At 40.1% G+C, this 17,277-nt stretch overlaps 1 protein-coding gene across 1 annotated transcript; it reads right to left on the bottom strand.

The window, feature by feature from the left end:
- Window positions 1–460: 460 nt before the first annotated feature.
- Window positions 461–14,689, bottom strand: si:dkey-222h21.12. The gene is made up of 15 exons (XM_021478190.3): window positions 14,654–14,689; window positions 13,893–14,000; window positions 11,750–11,785; window positions 11,451–11,639; window positions 10,807–10,937; window positions 8,864–8,953; window positions 8,107–8,296; window positions 7,167–7,327; window positions 6,711–6,875; window positions 3,705–3,853; window positions 3,141–3,328; window positions 2,151–2,257; window positions 1,948–2,063; window positions 1,671–1,778; window positions 461–1,559 (listed from the first exon to the last, which is right to left on the bottom strand). The coding sequence occupies exons 2-15, from the start codon at window positions 13,976–13,978 to the stop codon at window positions 1,335–1,337; spliced, it is 1,941 nt and encodes a 646-aa protein (XP_021333865.3). The 5' UTR covers window positions 13,979–14,000; window positions 14,654–14,689; the 3' UTR covers window positions 461–1,334.
- Between the last annotated feature and the right edge of the window lie 2,588 nt (window positions 14,690–17,277).

Genomic DNA, 17,277 nt, shown 5'->3' with positions numbered 1-17,277 from the left:
GGACAATACATAAAAAATTGCATTAACCTCAAGGAGGAAAGATGCATTGTGCCAGGTTGTAGCAGGATTGCTAATTTCCACCTGCAGTCCCTGGACAGGGCAATATTAAAACAATAATATCCAAATATCCAATTAATTAAAAATAAAAATAAAACAAAACAGCAATGCAAATATCCTGATTCTCTCTCATCCTTCACTTCTCATTTACATTCCCTCTATTTATTTAGCATGCTTTTATCCAAGCAAGATGAGGATTCACTTCTGTTCTCCTTCTGGAGCTCCTCAGTGGGACTGATGTATAATGGGGCATATTATGAAGTCACTACGCTGCACTCATCATAGCATACATTTAAAGAAGAATAAAATTATGAAAACTGAATGAAGCATGTTACAGAAGTCTTTTAGTTTGCTTTTAATATATAAGCTAACAAAGATCAACATAATAAATTGCAATTGAGTAAAAGAGAATAAAGACATTTAATAAGCAGATGTTAAAAGTCCAGGTGGTACATCACAAATATCTTACCATAAAACGAGAGATAGATTAAACAAAGAGTTGAAATATTTACACTTCCTTCTTTCACCTTGTTTCTACTGACCTGGTGAAGGTGCACTTTGGTCTTGTGTGTTTTGTAAAGTGAAGTGAATGGTTGAACTGGCATAAACATACAGGTTTTACATGCACTGTTGGAGAGTGTTTGTTTTATATCTCCTGACTGTCTTCAGTTTCACATCTTGGTCAGACAAGGTGTCTGTATCTCAGTGTTTATGGGTAAACAAACATCTTCCTCTAGCGTGACTAGTGCATCATGATCATAATCACCATCACCATCATCATCTGAATGCAGGGTGACTATCCGAACCCTGACCTTTCATTATTAATCCTTAATGTAACTTATCAATTTAAAATAAAATGTTAATTATACTATTTACCACTATTAGTATTAATTACGCTGATAGCATTTGGATAATCATTCATGATCAAGAAATATCAATTAAAATGATTCAAAATCATTATTAGTTCAGATTAAAGTACACTGAAAAAAGTGTTGCATGCAGAACTGCTGCAAACAATTTATTTGTGTTGAATTTAAACAAACAAATTTAGTTTAATAATGTTCAACTTAATTTGTTTGTTTAAATTCAACACAAATAAATTGTTTAGAACTTAACGTAAAAAAATTTAGTAAATTCAAGGAATCATCTTTGAATAAATTTTTTCAGTGTATTAGGTAATATGTGATTTATATAATGTCAGAATTAGTAATAATACAAAAATCATGTTGTATCTTACCACCTTGCCATGGCGCATTTGTGCATGGTAAATGTTAATTTTAAGCCCCGTTTAATAGCATCCACAAAACACCCAAACAAATGATTATGTAGCTGTCACTGGACAGCCCTTTCACAGAAGCAGTGCTCGGCCTGTAGTATACAGCATCCCTGGTGTCAGATACAGCACAGACTTGGCTCCCTTCCTTTTCAACCACCTGGACCATTGTTAATGAAGTATACTGAGAAATATTATGATACTTCCTCGACAGCCAACCCATTACTGTCTGCGTTCATAAATACAACATAGACAAATTTAGTAACATCATCATCACTTTTTTGATATAGTGAATCTAATTTGCATAATAAAATGTTGTCATGAAGTGTGGAGATCCTACCGAATCAAATCCCTCCTCCACATTTGTCACATTGGGTGGGACCTGAACTCTGGGTTCTGCAACAGCCTTCTGCAGGTTATAGTCAAAGTACAGGTGGTCCAGGATAACCTGTAAAGACAGAAATAGATAAAAGATAAATATATTTTAAAAATCACACAAATATAATGAATCAAATATGACTATACTGATTTGATTTCCATTATGTGGTGATGTAGGCATGTGGTGTAAAGTTGAGTAATGCTTAAATAGTTGTAATCTGTTGATATATTTGTCTCACCTGAGCAACAGATGTGGTGATGTTGGTCCCTCCTGCACCTCCAGCTACCATTCTCACTTTTCTGCTGTCTTTGTCCAGTATTATTGTGGGACACATTGATGAAAGTGGCCTTTTACCTGGTAAAAATATGCCAAAATATTCATTTATACCGGCAGTTTTAATATTGCAATCATTTAAACTCCTCAAATGTATTTTTTCTTCACCTGGTTTGATTGCATTAGGTCCATTTTTCATTTCAGGACTAGTGTAATCCGACATCTGATCATTAAATATAATACCTCTTAAGCATGACATCACACCTGAACCGAAACTGGGAGAACACACATGCACACATGCACAATTAAAAAGAGTCAAGGAACAATGCATCATGAAAAACCCACTACCATGGTGTCATCATAAACTCTACTTGAAAATTTTACCTGTTTACTGGAATAACTTCTAAAGTCATACAAGCAAAAGGCAAAATCCAAAAGGCATGTCTGTGGTTCACGGAAATCAGGGGTGTTCTTTTTAATATGTTTTTCCAGTATCACTAGCAAAGTCTGAACACCCTGAAGTAAATGTTGAATGTGTCAGGACAATCCTGCAGCTCTTTGATAAAGAGGTAGATCTCTTTCCACTCTCCATGATCTAAGGATGTGATGGACCCAATATTTCCTTCTTTTTTCTTTTGTTAAACAGGGAGAGGACAACAAAATAATCTTCACTACTCTAAGACTTTATTTTGTATTGTTTTGTGGTTTCTTTTACAACCGATTAAGTAATATGCATCGTGTGCAAGGTTTGCATGTGTGACGATTTCTTTTTGATTTATATACATGAAAAAAATGCAAATGCAAATTTCAGACTTCAGTGTGCAAAGATCCTCTGGAGCAAAGCCAACAATCATGTCTTGTTTTGATTCATCTGCCATCTACACAACTAATTTGGCAACAAGATATGGTTGGATGGATTTGCTCTACACTGTTTCAATTTACGATGATCTTTTATGTGAAGCTGCTTTGACACAATCTACGTTGTGAAAGTGCTGTACAAATAAAGCTGAATTGAATAACAAAAATTTCTAAAGACAGTTACCTACAGTATTTCACATGTTCAGATTTGTCTTGAAACTGAGCGGGATGCTAAATGCTCTCTAGCGAGCTTTGTTGGTCTAACTAAATAGCTTAAACTGGGTGTTTTAGATAACTTACAAGTTATTAATGCTGCTGGTCACCGCCACTGCACTGCCGTCTTTAGCGATAACTGATAGATGAGATGTACCGTGGTCGTCAGGTACAATTTTAATGCCCTGCTCATCATAGCTGGTTTGTTTGATGTCATCTTTAATCTTATTCCTGATGTTGTCCGCAAAGCTGTCTGAGGTCATGTATTTAACAAACTGTGCAATAAAAATAGCAAAATATATAAATATAGGAACAGTAAAACAGAGAAAATCAGAACAGGAGCATTAGAGTAAATCACATCAGATATGTCTCTGAGAGATCTGGTCAATCTTTCAGACTTATGTGGCACCTTTCACCCTTGGTTAATTGTGTGTTAGGAAGCATCATAAGTAAATAATATTATTAATAATAATAATAATTATAATATCACATAATCAGAGAAAAACAAGGAACATGATTGGCAGAGGACTGTACCATTTGCCAGGCCATTTCCTAAATACACTGTGAAAACACTGTGAGTCAAACTAAATGTCTTTAAATCTCATAATAACTCCCCACCACAAAGAAATCCATCAGTATGGTTAAACTGACCTCAGTGACGTTTTTTTCATGAAGTGGGTCTGCCAGTTTTGCCTTCTGAGCATTAGCAAAGCGGAAAGCCTCTATGATGCGATGATAGGTCAAAGTCATATTCTCTGGTGTGGACACACTTTTGTTTGAGAGGTTGAAACCTGAGTAATCTGAAATCAGATGTTTAATTATTAACTAAATTAACTAATAACTTAATGTTTTATTATTCATGTTTTGTTGGATTTTAGTTAAATGTTTAGCACTTACCTAAGACACATCCCTATTATGTTGATATCAGACAATTTAAACATACCCAATCAGTGCATTCTATGGTACCTTTAAAAGTAATCGCTTTTTTGGTTTAAAATACTTTTCAGATTTAACTGTAATTTGTTTAATACCCATTTAAAATGAAACTGTGAAGAAAGTTACTCACATTTTACATTTAAAATACAAAATTAAGTTACAAATGATTGTTACTACCTACTCCTTTCAGTCAACGGCAATATATAAGGAATGTTCCAACAGATCCGGTTGCTCCCAGAAGACAAACCGATGCTGCATTATTCATTCATTCATTTTTTTGTCGGCTTAGTCCCTTTATTAATCCGGGGTCGCCACAGCGGAATGAACCGGCAACTTATCCAGCACGTTTTTACGCAGCGGATGCCCTTCTCTGGGAAATATCCACACACACACTCATACACTACGGACAATTTAGCCTACACAATTCACCTGTACCGCATGTGTTTGGACTGTGGGGGAAACCGGAGCACCCGGAGGAAACCCACACAAACGCAGGGAGAACATGCAAACTCCACACAGAAATGCCAACTGAGCAGTGGCTCGAACCAGCGACCTTCTTGCTGTAAGGCAACAGCACTACCTACTGCGCCACTGCCTCGCCAAATGCTGCATTATCACAGCTGAAATCTCAAGGTATAAGAACCACCCAGAGTGATTGTGTGGCAAGTTCTTCCTTTTGGAACTGCTTGTCCCACCTGTTGTGCAGTGTATGTATGCTCTTCAAGGCACGTCTTGGACAACAGTTAACATTAAGAATGATGTGAGACATGTCCTTTTATGTAGAAAATTGTCTGCAACGTTTCACAACAACAGAAGTCAACAAAGTCAGTCTGTACAGGCCCATTCACTGCCAGTCATAGAACCCTCTTTGAACATACATCAGATGACGGCACCAATTTTACAGGAGGAGAGAGATAATCTTAAGGAAGCCTTTGCAGTTCTTTCTCCTGGGCTTCAAGCACAGCTAGCCAAACAACAGATTGAATTCCGATTCAAGTCCCTAAATACAAACTTTAGAGGTTGCTAAGAGGGAGAAATTTGCTCTCTCAAGCCAGCGCTGACAGTCACTATTGTATCCTTTCTAGGAACACAAACTGTTAGTGGGGAGTGAAGGGATTCTACTCAAAACCCTTTGGGCTATATTTCCTCTGACATTGCAGACCCCAATCCCATCACTCCAAGCTCACCAAACCGTGAGGGCAGTGTAAGTTCACACTTCTATCAAACACCCTTACTCAATGCATCCGCCATGTCTTTAACACAAATCTCCAAGAAGATCACAGTCCACAAACTCCGTTTGAACTCTAAAAGGCCAGTATCCACACTTCAAGCTATCACAAGGAAGCTGAAATCTCACCCCTTACCATTTCACTCGCTATACATAGCATGCTTTAAGGGAAACCTTGTGAAAATAACGACTCCCCAACAAAGACTAAACAAAAGCTAAGGCTGTACTCACACTAGGTACAGTTGCCTCGAACCAGGCCAAAGCACGCTTGTCCCCTCTCCCGTCTCCCCCGACAGCCGGCACTCACACCACAATCGGGCCTCGGCATGCTTCCGTCATCGCTGCTGCGCTGTTCAGTGAGAAGCGCTCTCACTCAGCAGCACAGTGGAGATTTCTCTAGTTATATCGCTTCAGTCGTTATATGCAGTGACACGCAGTCAAATATTTCGCCGAACAGATTCACCACTTTTGGCGCTCATAAGCAATCATAAAGCCCTCGTGCTGCAGGAACGAGGAGGTCTGCTGAAGGTGTGCAGCTGTCGTGCAGTGAGGGGGTTGCATCTTTAATAAACGACGGCAGTTTGCGTTCACTGAACAGCAAGAATGATTAATACATCCATATGAAACAGTCACTTAAAAGTCACGTCTCGCTTTCAGTTTCGGGCTTTGGCGCGTTTTGCACTCACACTACAAATGTACTGCGCCAAAGCCCAAGTGAACCGCACTCAGGCCCACCTCTTCCAACCAGGCCAGGGCCGGCCAAGTGAACCTTGCCTGAGCCCGATTCAGCGCACTCACACTTCTCAAACGATCCGGGAAACGGGCCTGGGCACGGTTCGGATAGCATAGTGTAAGTAGGCCCAGAGACTCATGTGACTAGAATGATTTAATCCATTTTAAGACATGAACACAGTGGCCATTACTGTCTTAGACCTCTCGTCTGTCCTCTGATCTATAACATTCCAACAGCATGGAGTAATTTGACTGCAAAGGATCCAGCCAATCTAATTCCATAAAACATTAGTCATAATCAAAAACATGCATCATAAATGAATAAGTCAATCTAAATTAGCACTATAGATGAGCTCTTAACCAGCAGTTTATCTCTGTATAGCAATTCATTTCTTAAGTTCTTAAGAGCTACCTGAGCTCAAACTCCCCTCTAACCCTGCAAACAGGAGAGAGCCCTGGGCTCAAGAAACTCAAGGCTCTCTCTCGGGACAGTGTGCTTTATAATCAATCGTTTGCAGCTTGCAAACAAGCTTTATAATCAATCATCAGCTAAGTGTGAACTCTTGAAAAATTTGTGAAAATTGCTCAGTTGTTGTGACAATAAACAGGTTATTACCATAATTCAAACATTGTTGAACTCTCTAACAAGACATCATGTAACTGGTTTCAAACCTAACTAGCAACTTATCTAAATTAGATGTTGTTTCTAAAGCAAAGTAACTTTTACAAAATGCAATGAAGTAAATGTGATTTGCTACTACCTGCTGTACCGTTGCCCAGGAGTATTTTCATTATCAGAGCGAGCACAGGTCCACCGAATGGAGCAGTAGGAGCAAAAAATATGTATTTCCCCACTGTAAAGTTCAATGCATACTTTTGCAGATCTGGCTTATAACGCTTAAGGTCTTCACGTGTGATGTTTCCTCCTGTGTTGTCAGAAACAAGTTGTTAGCTTAAACCAATGGTCACCAAACTTGTTCCCGGAGGGCCGATGTCCTGCTGATTTTAGCTCTAACCCTAATCCAACACACCTGAACAAGCTAATCAAGGTCTTACTAGGTACACTTGAAACATCCTGGCAGGTGTGTTGAGGCAAGTTGGAGCTAAACCCTGCAGGGCACACCGGCCCTAATGAACTGGGATTGGTGACCCCTGGCTGAAACAAATGAGTTCAGTAGAAACTCAAATATGGGAAAAAGTTTAAGGTATGAAATAACCAGCAACTGTGATTTCATCCAGTATACTCTGAGTCAGGGACCCATCGTAAAATGCATCTGGTCCTTCTTCTGCTATTGTCCGGTAGGTTTTAGCTAGCTTGGGAAATCTGGTAAAATTGCTTTCCTTCAAGGGCTTATTGTCTGAGTCGCAAAACACTTCACTGAAGAGAAAGACAAGAGCACAATTAAGATGATGTTATAATTATTACAGATACAATTTGCATTATGACAGTATTAGGAATTATGTTGATTTGTGGCAAAAACTTAGTCCCGCAGACGTTATGGAGACCACAAAATACATCCCGGGAGGTAAGTAATCGTGCAGTTTTTGTTTTCGTGAATCCACGCAACTCGTGCCCAAACGTAAAGCCGCCGGAGGCCGCTGTCGAGTGACCATTGGTCCAACTGACTAAATGACTGAATGATTGACTGGGTGACCGGCCAATCGGCTGACCCACCCTCCTCCTCCTTCTTCTCTAAAACCAACCGGTTTTACCGATTGACCTGCACGCCAGCCCGCTTGCTTCCCTAAACCCAAGCAACGATTTACATAAGCCATCTAGAAAAAGAAAAGCCCTTGTCTGATTTGACCACATTTTCAATTTGATCACATTCTCACCCTGTTATGAATTTGTTCACTTTATTTTTTGGACTCTGTTTTTGTCTTAGCTGATTTCTGGTCGTCGTGGTCAGCTCCTTTCCCGGTCTCCCCTTCGCTGACTTATATGACGAGCTAACCGGACAAACTGGTTGCGGCAGGAAAGCCTTCCACACGGAGGTGAGCTGTCAGCGGGAGAGCGCGAAGAAGAGGAGCGGTATCACACCGCCCCATAGCGTTCGCTTAAATGCCATATGTACCTCCGGCTTCGTAAATTGCGGTCTCCAGAAACGTCCTCGGGACGAGCTTGGCTTGGTTTATGTGGTACATAAATATTCTCACCGCAATGCTATATTTTTCCGAATTTTCCTTTCTTCCATATTGATGGCATAGGCCAGGCCTTTGCTAATGTTAAATCCCTCCGATGCCAGCTTTATACTGGGCTCAAACAGATCTTTCCATGGGAGTTTCCCGTACCTATCATGAGCCATTTTATAACCACGCAGTTCTCCTGGTACAGCTATTAATAATCCTGACATTCAGGACAAAAACAAGGAGAAAATCAAGTCATTTATGATCCTACACTGGAAGAAATATTCAGTTTGTTGTTTATTTTGGATTATCATTAGAACCATACAGAACCTCCAAACATTTTTTTGTTATTTCTGCGCAGAATTAAAAAAAAAATTAAATCTGTGGATTTATCCACAATGAATTTTGAAAGTATAATACCTAAAAACCTAAAAAGTGAAACAAAAAATAATAACTTTTAAACTTTTATTTAATTAAGGTTTACAACCCAATTCCAATTAGATCCATTTGTTTGGTAAACAAGTCATAAACTCATATGTCTACTAAAAGACAGAAACAAATACTTTACAAACTGTATTATAAATCAGTCATAAAACATATGCATGTTAGTCCATAATATTACTGCAATTAATATAAAAAATAAATACATATATTTACAGTAAATTAGATGGACAAAAAATACACATTTCTGCACACATAGATTCTGTGTGGACCTAATTATCATTAACAGGTAATGTGCTTATTAAATCTGTGTTGTAAAGGTATAATTATGTATGGTGGTTGATACCTGGATTCTCTTTTTGGGTGTTATTGTCAAACATGTTTGCTGTAGCACTCATCGGGGCAGTCTCTCGAGCATTAATTATCTCCACGGTTCCTGTGGGTGAAGACATCAAACTTTAAGTTTTCATTTACCACAATGAGATGCTGATCATAGCCCTCAGATCAATTAGGTTAATGTGGTTACTGGATCAGCACCTTTTTATGTCCTGGATCAGTATTTCTGTCAAAGCTGCAAAGTCTAATTTAGCCAAGGCATAACCTACCTGTAACATCAATAGGTTGGTAACTGGGATGTCTGCTTTTGTAGAACTGTTTCATAAAACTTTAAAATCTTTACGAATATTTGTTTACTCAGATCATCTCCCAGTGGTGACATGGTGTACAACTTTTAACATGACCTCAGATCAGTTTAACTGATTTGTAGACATTGTTATGATTTCATGTTAAAATTATATAAATGAAAAGAAAAATAGTAGTTCTCATCTCTCATCTCATTTTCGTCTGCTTATCCGGGGACGGGTCATGGGGGCAGCAGTCTTAGGAGAGAACTCCTGACTCTCCTCTCCCCAGACACTTCCTCCAGCTCCTTTGGGGGTTAAAGAGGTGTTCCCAAGCCAGCCGAGAAACTTAGTCCCTCCAGCGTGTCCTGGGTCCTCCCCAAGTCCTACTCCAGGTGGAACATGCCTGGAATATTTCCCTAGATAGGCGTCCAGGAGGTATTTGAAACAGATGTCCGAGCCAGCTCAGCTGACTTCTCTCGATGAGGAGGAGCAGCGGCTCTACTCTGAGCTCCTCCCGGGTGTCAGAGCTCCTCATCCTATCAATAAGGGTGCGCCCTGCCACCCTTCGAAGGAAACTCAATTCAGCCACTTGTATCCAAGATCTTGTCCTTTCAGTCATGACCCAAAGCTCATGACCACAGGTGAGAGTAGGAACGTAGATTAACCGATAAATCGCGAGCTTTCCCTTTCGGCTCAGCTCCTTCTTTACCACAACGGACCGTTACATTAACCACATTACTGCTGCGGATGTACTGATCCGCCTCCGAACCACCTTTTTCCGCTTCGGACTTGGAGGTGCTGCTTCTCATCCCAGCTATGTCAAACTCTGCAGCAAACCGCTCCAGTGCATGCTGAAGGTCCATGTTTGATGAAGCCAACAGATCAAAAACGTCTGCGAATAACAGAGAAGGAATCCTGTGGTTCCCTAAGCGAACCCCCTCCAGCCCAAGGCTGCACTTTAAAATTCTATTCATAAAAAATATGAACAGAATTGGTGACAAGGGGTAGCCCTGCCAGAGCCTAACATGCACTGGAAACATGTTTATATCAAGTTATTTTCAAAATATAAGCCTTGAAAATTACAGTTAATGACAATAGATAATACACTGAGTGTATTAAACAGGTTATGCATTTAATTGTTTCCAATGTGTTTGTAAAACCCAATTTTAATGAATGTTTTTGTTGCAACAACATAATTTTGACCAGCAGATGTCTCTTTCATATGGTGAATATTTTTTGAGCAATTAGATTAATTGATTTGAATCTTTGAAAAGCTTAATTTTTCCCATCACTACTGGTTGCAATGGTGTACATGCTACTATTTCAGTCCTATCCTTAACCCAGAAACACAATTCATGATTAGAAATCATACAGAGAAATGCTGGATGATGTTCACATTTACTTGGTCAAGGTGTTGCTTGCTTCTGAATTAGTTGCTCATTAACGCCTGAACTTAAATCTCCTTGTCCAAGTTGAACATGTTTTCGGGGCAGATTTAAAATCAGTTGAGTGGGGAAGCGCAGCCTATAGTTACCAAAATTAGCTGGTGGAAGGCTGTATCAACGCATCTTTATCCCTTTTTTATGGGTGCTTCAGAGAAACAGCTTCTTAGTTTTGTGCAGTATTAAAGTCTTTTCTTTAAAACAAAGAGTCAACTGAAAACTACCGTTTATTGCATTGTATATGGTGAACACGCTTCCTCCACCGATGCCCATACTCTGTGGGTTAATCACACTCACACACAGCAGAGCAGCGATAGCAGCATCCACTGCTGAACCGTTGCGTCCCAGAATGTCCCTGCAAAGACAGAAGAGTGATCCATTAGTATCTGGATACAGCCTTTATGATGCAGTCTGAGTATGAGTAAAGCTAAGCTGGCAGCAGCGTAATAAACATCTTCAGTACAGCATAACTAATTATACTTAGCTTATGCAAATACATTTTTCCTGCTTGCAAGAATAAAGTATGCAGTAAAGAACTGGGTTTCTAATAAAGAATGTATTTTTCAAGGTGTGTTTTTTTGGCCAGTATAGTTCAAACATATTCAAACTGTATGTTCTAAGAACATCCTTTGGTTATAAGAACTAAATTACGAAAATTAGTCATAAGGCCAGTTACCCAAGGCTCATTTTTCCCAATACCTTCCTGGTGGCTTATTACACATCACTAGGAACCTAATAGTTCTAAAATCTTTGAAAATAATTAACCTTAAAATGCATAGTCGAAGGTAGCAGAATTATCACTGCTCACAAAATGAATCCCTTAGGATACATGTGGAAACATAAATGTAGAAGCTCTTTAAAATCATACCTTCCAATTTTTGAGCAAATTTCTGCATCTGCTGCCACTGCTGCTTTTTCATTGCAGTTTACAATGGGTGTCATAATGGGTGTATTGAGTTTCACAGAGGGTAAAGAGCGTCGAGTGTGTGTCACAGTAGATCTCTGAGTCAGTGTCAGGAATAAAACCATTGCAATCACAAAAGCGATCGATATATACCTGAAAGAAAGACACCAGAGTTGGACATTTTGTTCTAATATTCTTTGATATTTTTTGGTAAATTATTTTTTAACGTTCTATGAAGCTCTAGGTGTGTTTGTGCACATTACCTTTTTGGCCTGCTTGAATATAGCTCATTAAAGGCACTACAACAACAAAGGAAACAACAAAAATGTTAAACAATGTATGTTAAAACAAATTAACTTGAGAATGATGGAAGATAACATTCAGAACATTCAGTTCTTTGTTGGGTCCTTTCATCATCCCCATGATTGTGTTTTTGTTCCTTGGATGTGTATGTACAGCACCGACTGTTGTTGAACACTGTAAACTGACTGTTGTTAAACACGTTAAAAATATTCTGATGCTTGCTATACACTCCAAAAAGCAAACTTTTGAAGCAGTCCATAATAAACAGGTGAACTGGTGATACGTGAGGGCTTCAGTCATTGCATGTGAAAAAGGATTGTGGCTCATCATTTTGTGCCAAAAGTCATGTGAGGATTGTCAAACACATTTCTTCTCACACCCACACCCTCAGACTTACACCCACACCCTCAGACTTACAGCCCTGCCATTTTCCCTCAGACCTACAGCCCTGACATTTACCCTCAGACCTCCAGCCCTGCCATTTTCCCTCAGACCTCCAGCCCTGCCATTTTCCCTCAGACCTACAGCCCTGACATTTCCCCTCAGACCTCCAGCCCTGCCATTTCCCCTAAGACCTCCAGCCCTGCCATTTTCCCTCAGACATACAGCCCTGCCGGGTCCCCTCAGACCTGAAGTGCCGCCGGTTCCCCTTATACCTCCAGCCCTGCCATTTCCCCTCAGACCTCCAGCCCTGCCATTTTCCCTCAGACCTACAGCCCTGACATTTCCCCTCAGACCTCCAGCCCTGCCATTTCCCCTAAGACCTCCAGCCCTGCCATTTCCCCTAAGACCTCCAGCCCTGCCATTTCCCCTAAGACCTCCAGCCCTGCCATTTTCCCTCAGACATACAGCCCTGCCGGGTCCCCTCAGACCTGAAGCGCCGCTGGTTCCCCTAATACCTCCAGCCCTGCCATTTCCCCTCAGACCTCCAGCCCTGCCATTTCCCCTAAGACCTCCAGCCCTGCTATTTTCCCTCAGACATACAGCCCTGCCGGGTCCCCTCAGACCTGAAGCGCCGCCGGTTCCCCTTATACCTCCAGCCCTGCCATTTCCCCTCAGACCTCCAGCCCTGCCATTTCCCCTTAGACCTACAGCCCTGCTATTTTCCCTCAGACATACAGCCCTGCTGGTTCCCCTCAGACCTGCAGCTTTGCCATTTGTCCTCAGACCTACTGCCCTGCCGGTTCCCTTCAGACCTACTGCCCTGTCGGTTCCACTCAGACCTACAAGCCCTGCTGGTTTCCCTCAGACCTTCAGCCCTGCCATTTCTCTTCAGAGCTCCAGCCCTGCAATTTCCCATCAGACCTCCATCCCTGCTGCTTTCTTTCAGACCTCTTGCCCTGCCAGCTACCCTCAGACCTACAGCCCTTCCATTTCCCCTCAGACCTACAGCCTTGTTGGTTCCCCTCAGACCTACAGGCCTGCTATTTCCCTCCAGACCTACAGTCCTGCTAGTTCCCCTCAGACCTCCAGCTTTGCCATTTCCATTCAGACCTCCAGCCCTGCAATTTCCCCTCAGACCTCCAGTCCCGCTGGTTCCCTTCAGACCTCAAGCCCTGCCGACTCAACAATACACCTAACTTTTCCAATAAACCCCTCAGTGCACCCTTAGCCTAAGCCTTCATCTTCTCCACCCTGCTGCCTCTCCTGGCCCCTCCCTTTGTTAATCTCACCCTCCTGTGATGATTGTTTTTTTTGTGTGTGTGATGTTCCTGTTCCTTGAATTTGTATGTACTTAAAAACTATTCTAGCAGATGTGAATCGATTCGCACTAAATTAATTTAAAAACAAAACAAACAAGCTTCTTTAGGTTTTAGGTCACAGTGGTTCAGAAAAAGGTTGACCCGCACTATATTTATCTGTTTAACATTTAACAACTGCAAGTCTATAAATGTATTTATGCATCAATTGATTTTTTTTTACTGGATAGACAGACAAATCATACAGTCAGATAGATAGATAGATAGATAGATAGATAGATAGATAGATAGATAGATAGATAGATAGATAGATAGATAGATAGATAGATAGATAGATAGATAGATAGATAGATAGTCAGACAGACAGACAGACAGACAGACAGACAAACAGACAGATATATACCGTAAAACGAAACTCAAGGAACCAGATAAAATCTCTCGAGGCAAGACGTCCTGATTTCCAAATCTGCTACTCATGTTTATAGACATGACTGGACTGGATTTATAGAATCTGTCAGAAACAGAGCAACAATGTATCATCAACACAAAACATCCAGTTTTTAGCAAATAAAAGTGTTTTATTGCTCCATTTCTGATTGTAAAATAGAATAAAACAGGAACAGCAGAATGAAACACTTTTCTAACAGAAACTTGCTGATGCAAATGGCTACAAAAAAGACATAAAGATTTGTTGAAAATTACAGATTTGTTAGATCATTAATAATGCATTAAGCATCTTTGGGGCATTAAACACTGCCTAGAAATTACCCTGCTCACTCAACATATTGTGCTAAATGGTGACAGTGCCATAAACAAATTTTAATTGATGCATTATTTAAAGAAAAGTTGCACTTCTCAATAAGAAAAAAACAGCCTCAAACTTACCAATGCTTTTTTATATCCAATAAATCTTGTAATCAAACAACTCAAACAATATCTAAATATAGTAGATTAGCTAAAGTAAAAATTTTAAATATACATGAATATGTTAGATCATTAGATATTACATTAATTACAGTTGAGCATTTAACCCTGCCTTGAATTGACCCAGCTCATTAAACTGTGCTAAATGTTAACAGCGCCACAAACAACTTTTAATTATTTAAAGAAGAAATACACCTGTCAATAGGAAAGTGAAAAAATCTGAATTAGCCTCATACTTACTGGTGTTTTATAGTCCAAGTGCTCCTTTCTGGAACTATCCACCTACTTTAAATCAAGAAAAAATGACACCAACTTCTTATGTCCTATATTAGCCACTAGAGGCTGTCTGTGTTTGTAATATATAGTGATCTGTCAAAGACAAACTGCCCAAGCCAGTCTGTACTGTTTGATTTTATTCTGTCACATTGTTTTCTATGCAAACAACACAGTTTTAATCCAAACAGCCTGTAAAGGCATAGGATGCTAGGCAGTCTGAACCATACTATACCATGTTTATCTGAAAAGTGAAAATGGCTTACGCAGATAAGTTTGCTGCCATGTATATTTTTAGAGGCTGTCCAGTAAGGCTGAGAAACTGAGTCTTATTTCTTGGTATCGATTTGAAGTTATTTGTTGTGAATGCTTAAACCGGGTGACATTGTTGATGTATTCTGTTTAGTCAACAGGCTGCACTGAAATCGAAACTACTCAAATCCAGGTACAAGTTGATGTATTTAACATATTTACAATGAGTTAACGTGTCTTTTTTAAGTTGTAAAGTGTTAACGTATTACGTTTATGCAAATTAATAAATAATTTTGAACTTTTTTTTATAATCTGTATCTAAATATTTGTATCTCAGGGGATATGCTGGTCATTTAGGGGTCTAAAGAAGGTATATTAAATATAGATGGAGATTTTGGGTAAAAATGTATTTTGATGGTCCATTTGAGTATTAGTAGACTGTCTGCTTAATATCTGCTGATTCTGCTCCTTTAACAGACATTTAACTGACTATAAGAAACGTCGCAAGTACATGTCAACTTACACTAACCCAAACCCCAACCCTAACAGTCTACTTATAATGTAATGAGAATTAGGCGGCATGTAGATGCAATGTAACTAAATGGACTACCAAAATATAGGGTGACCAGATTTTGCTTTATAAAATAATTGCAATACTAAATAAGTTTAAAATGTGCCTTGTTGAATATTACAAAATCATTAAATGGCCTCAAACACCATTGTTACCTCATTCCCATGTAAATTCCATGAGTAAAAACGCCACGTACATAGCAAAATATTTCTGGCCCAGCTCTGGCCCACACAATCAGCTTTTGCTTGGCCCACTTGTTGCAGTGAATTATGGTACATGACTGGACCAAGCCTGGCTTCCAGACAATGGCCAAACATGGACCATATCTGGGCCAAGACTCAGCCAAGATAATAACCCATAATTGGGCCAGATATTTTGTTGTGTCCAAACTGCAATGAAATTGATAAACCTAGGGAGCATGGTGCTTTATGGGTGTGTTTTTTCCCCAAAGTGACCTAAAATTTTGTTCTTTACTAAAAAAATAATTCAAAAGCATTTTAAATGTGGGTCAAGATAGGGAAAACTTTGGTGGCCCACATATCAGTTTTGAACAACTGGACCAAATACTACCTTATGTTTGGCCCACATGCTGTATGCCAATGCCAGATAAATGCCTGCTGTGCCAGCTTCATGCCAAATCTGGGCCAGAATTATTTGCTACCTGGGCAGTGAAAAACAGGCCAATCAGAACACAAGACTGTTATGTTGTTATGGGGCTATTCGCTAACATACTCTCAACATTTGCATGTACTTTAGGTCACGTTTTCCGTCAGCCAGAATACATGAGCTTTAGAGTCATCAAAAGTTCATCAGCCAAAACACAGACTGATATGATGTACACAAGATCATTAATGCATGCCCAGACTGTGTTTAATAAACCACAATGTTTCCTGGTGCAACAACAACGATCGTTTTCCTTAAGTCTATCTAAGTTTATACTAAATATACTATGTATGTAATAATAATAATAATTCCTTACATTTATATAGCGCTTTTCTGGGCACTCAAAGCGCTTTAAACATGGGGGAATCTCCTCATCCACCACCAGTGTGCAGCATCTACATGGATGGCGTGACGGCATCCATTTTGCGCCAGAACACACACCACACACCAGCTGATTGGTGGAGAGGAGACAGAGTGATGAAGCCAATTATGATATGGGGAGGATTAGGAGGACATGATGGACAGAGGCCAGTGGGCAGATTTGGCCAGGATGCCGAGGTTAAACCCCTACTCTTTTTCGAAGGACATCCTGAGCTCAGAGTCAGGAGCTGGGTTTAACGTCTTATCCGAAAGACAGGGCTCACTGAGCAGTATAGAGTCCCCGTCACTATACTGGGGCATTAGGACCCACACAAACTGCAGGTTAGGCGCCCCCTGCTGGCCTTACTAACACCACTTCCGGCAGCAACCTAGTGTTCCCATGTGCTCTTCCATCCAGGTACTCAGCTTCAGTGGGCAACCATGTGAGAGTTGCTAAGAGCTAGCTGCCCCTATATGTGGGACTCCAGTGCCACCCCTAAGAGGAGTAAGAGTATATATCTTGTTAATTGATCAATGTTTCATCAATTTATAATGCGTATGTTTGTAATGAGGCAGCAAACATCAGTAGACTGTTGAGTATCGTGTTTAATCGAGACTGTCATCTGAGACTGCATTGAACATTCACACAATGGCTGAGAGATAATGTAAGTAATAAACATTTGAACTAAACAGACGTTTAGATTAAAGCCGCAGTCACACTGCACTTCTTCATCTATAGAGTTAT

The sequence above is a fragment of the Danio rerio genome, chromosome 1, assembly GCF_049306965.1.
Source record: "Danio rerio strain Tuebingen ecotype United States chromosome 1, GRCz12tu, whole genome shotgun sequence".
In the NCBI taxonomy this organism is placed as follows: domain Eukaryota; kingdom Metazoa; phylum Chordata; class Actinopteri; order Cypriniformes; family Danionidae; genus Danio; species Danio rerio.
Note: the sequence above shows the minus strand (reverse complement) of the source record. Positions and strands in the feature narration are given on the sequence as shown.

Excerpts from the sequence above, each read along its gene's own strand:
- si:dkey-222h21.12 (XM_021478190.3), bottom strand. The coding sequence starts at position 13,978 with ATGTCTATAAACATGAGTAGCAGATTTGGAAATCAGGACGTCTTGCCT. Across the intron at positions 8,297-8,863 it reads CACCCAAAAAGAGAATCCAG|GATTATTAATAGCTGTACCA; the intron begins GTATCAACCACC and ends CCTGAATGTCAG. Across the intron at positions 3,854-6,710 it reads CCTGGGCAACGGTACAGCAG|ATTACTCAGGTTTCAACCTC; the intron begins GTAGTAGCAAAT and ends ATCTGATTTCAG.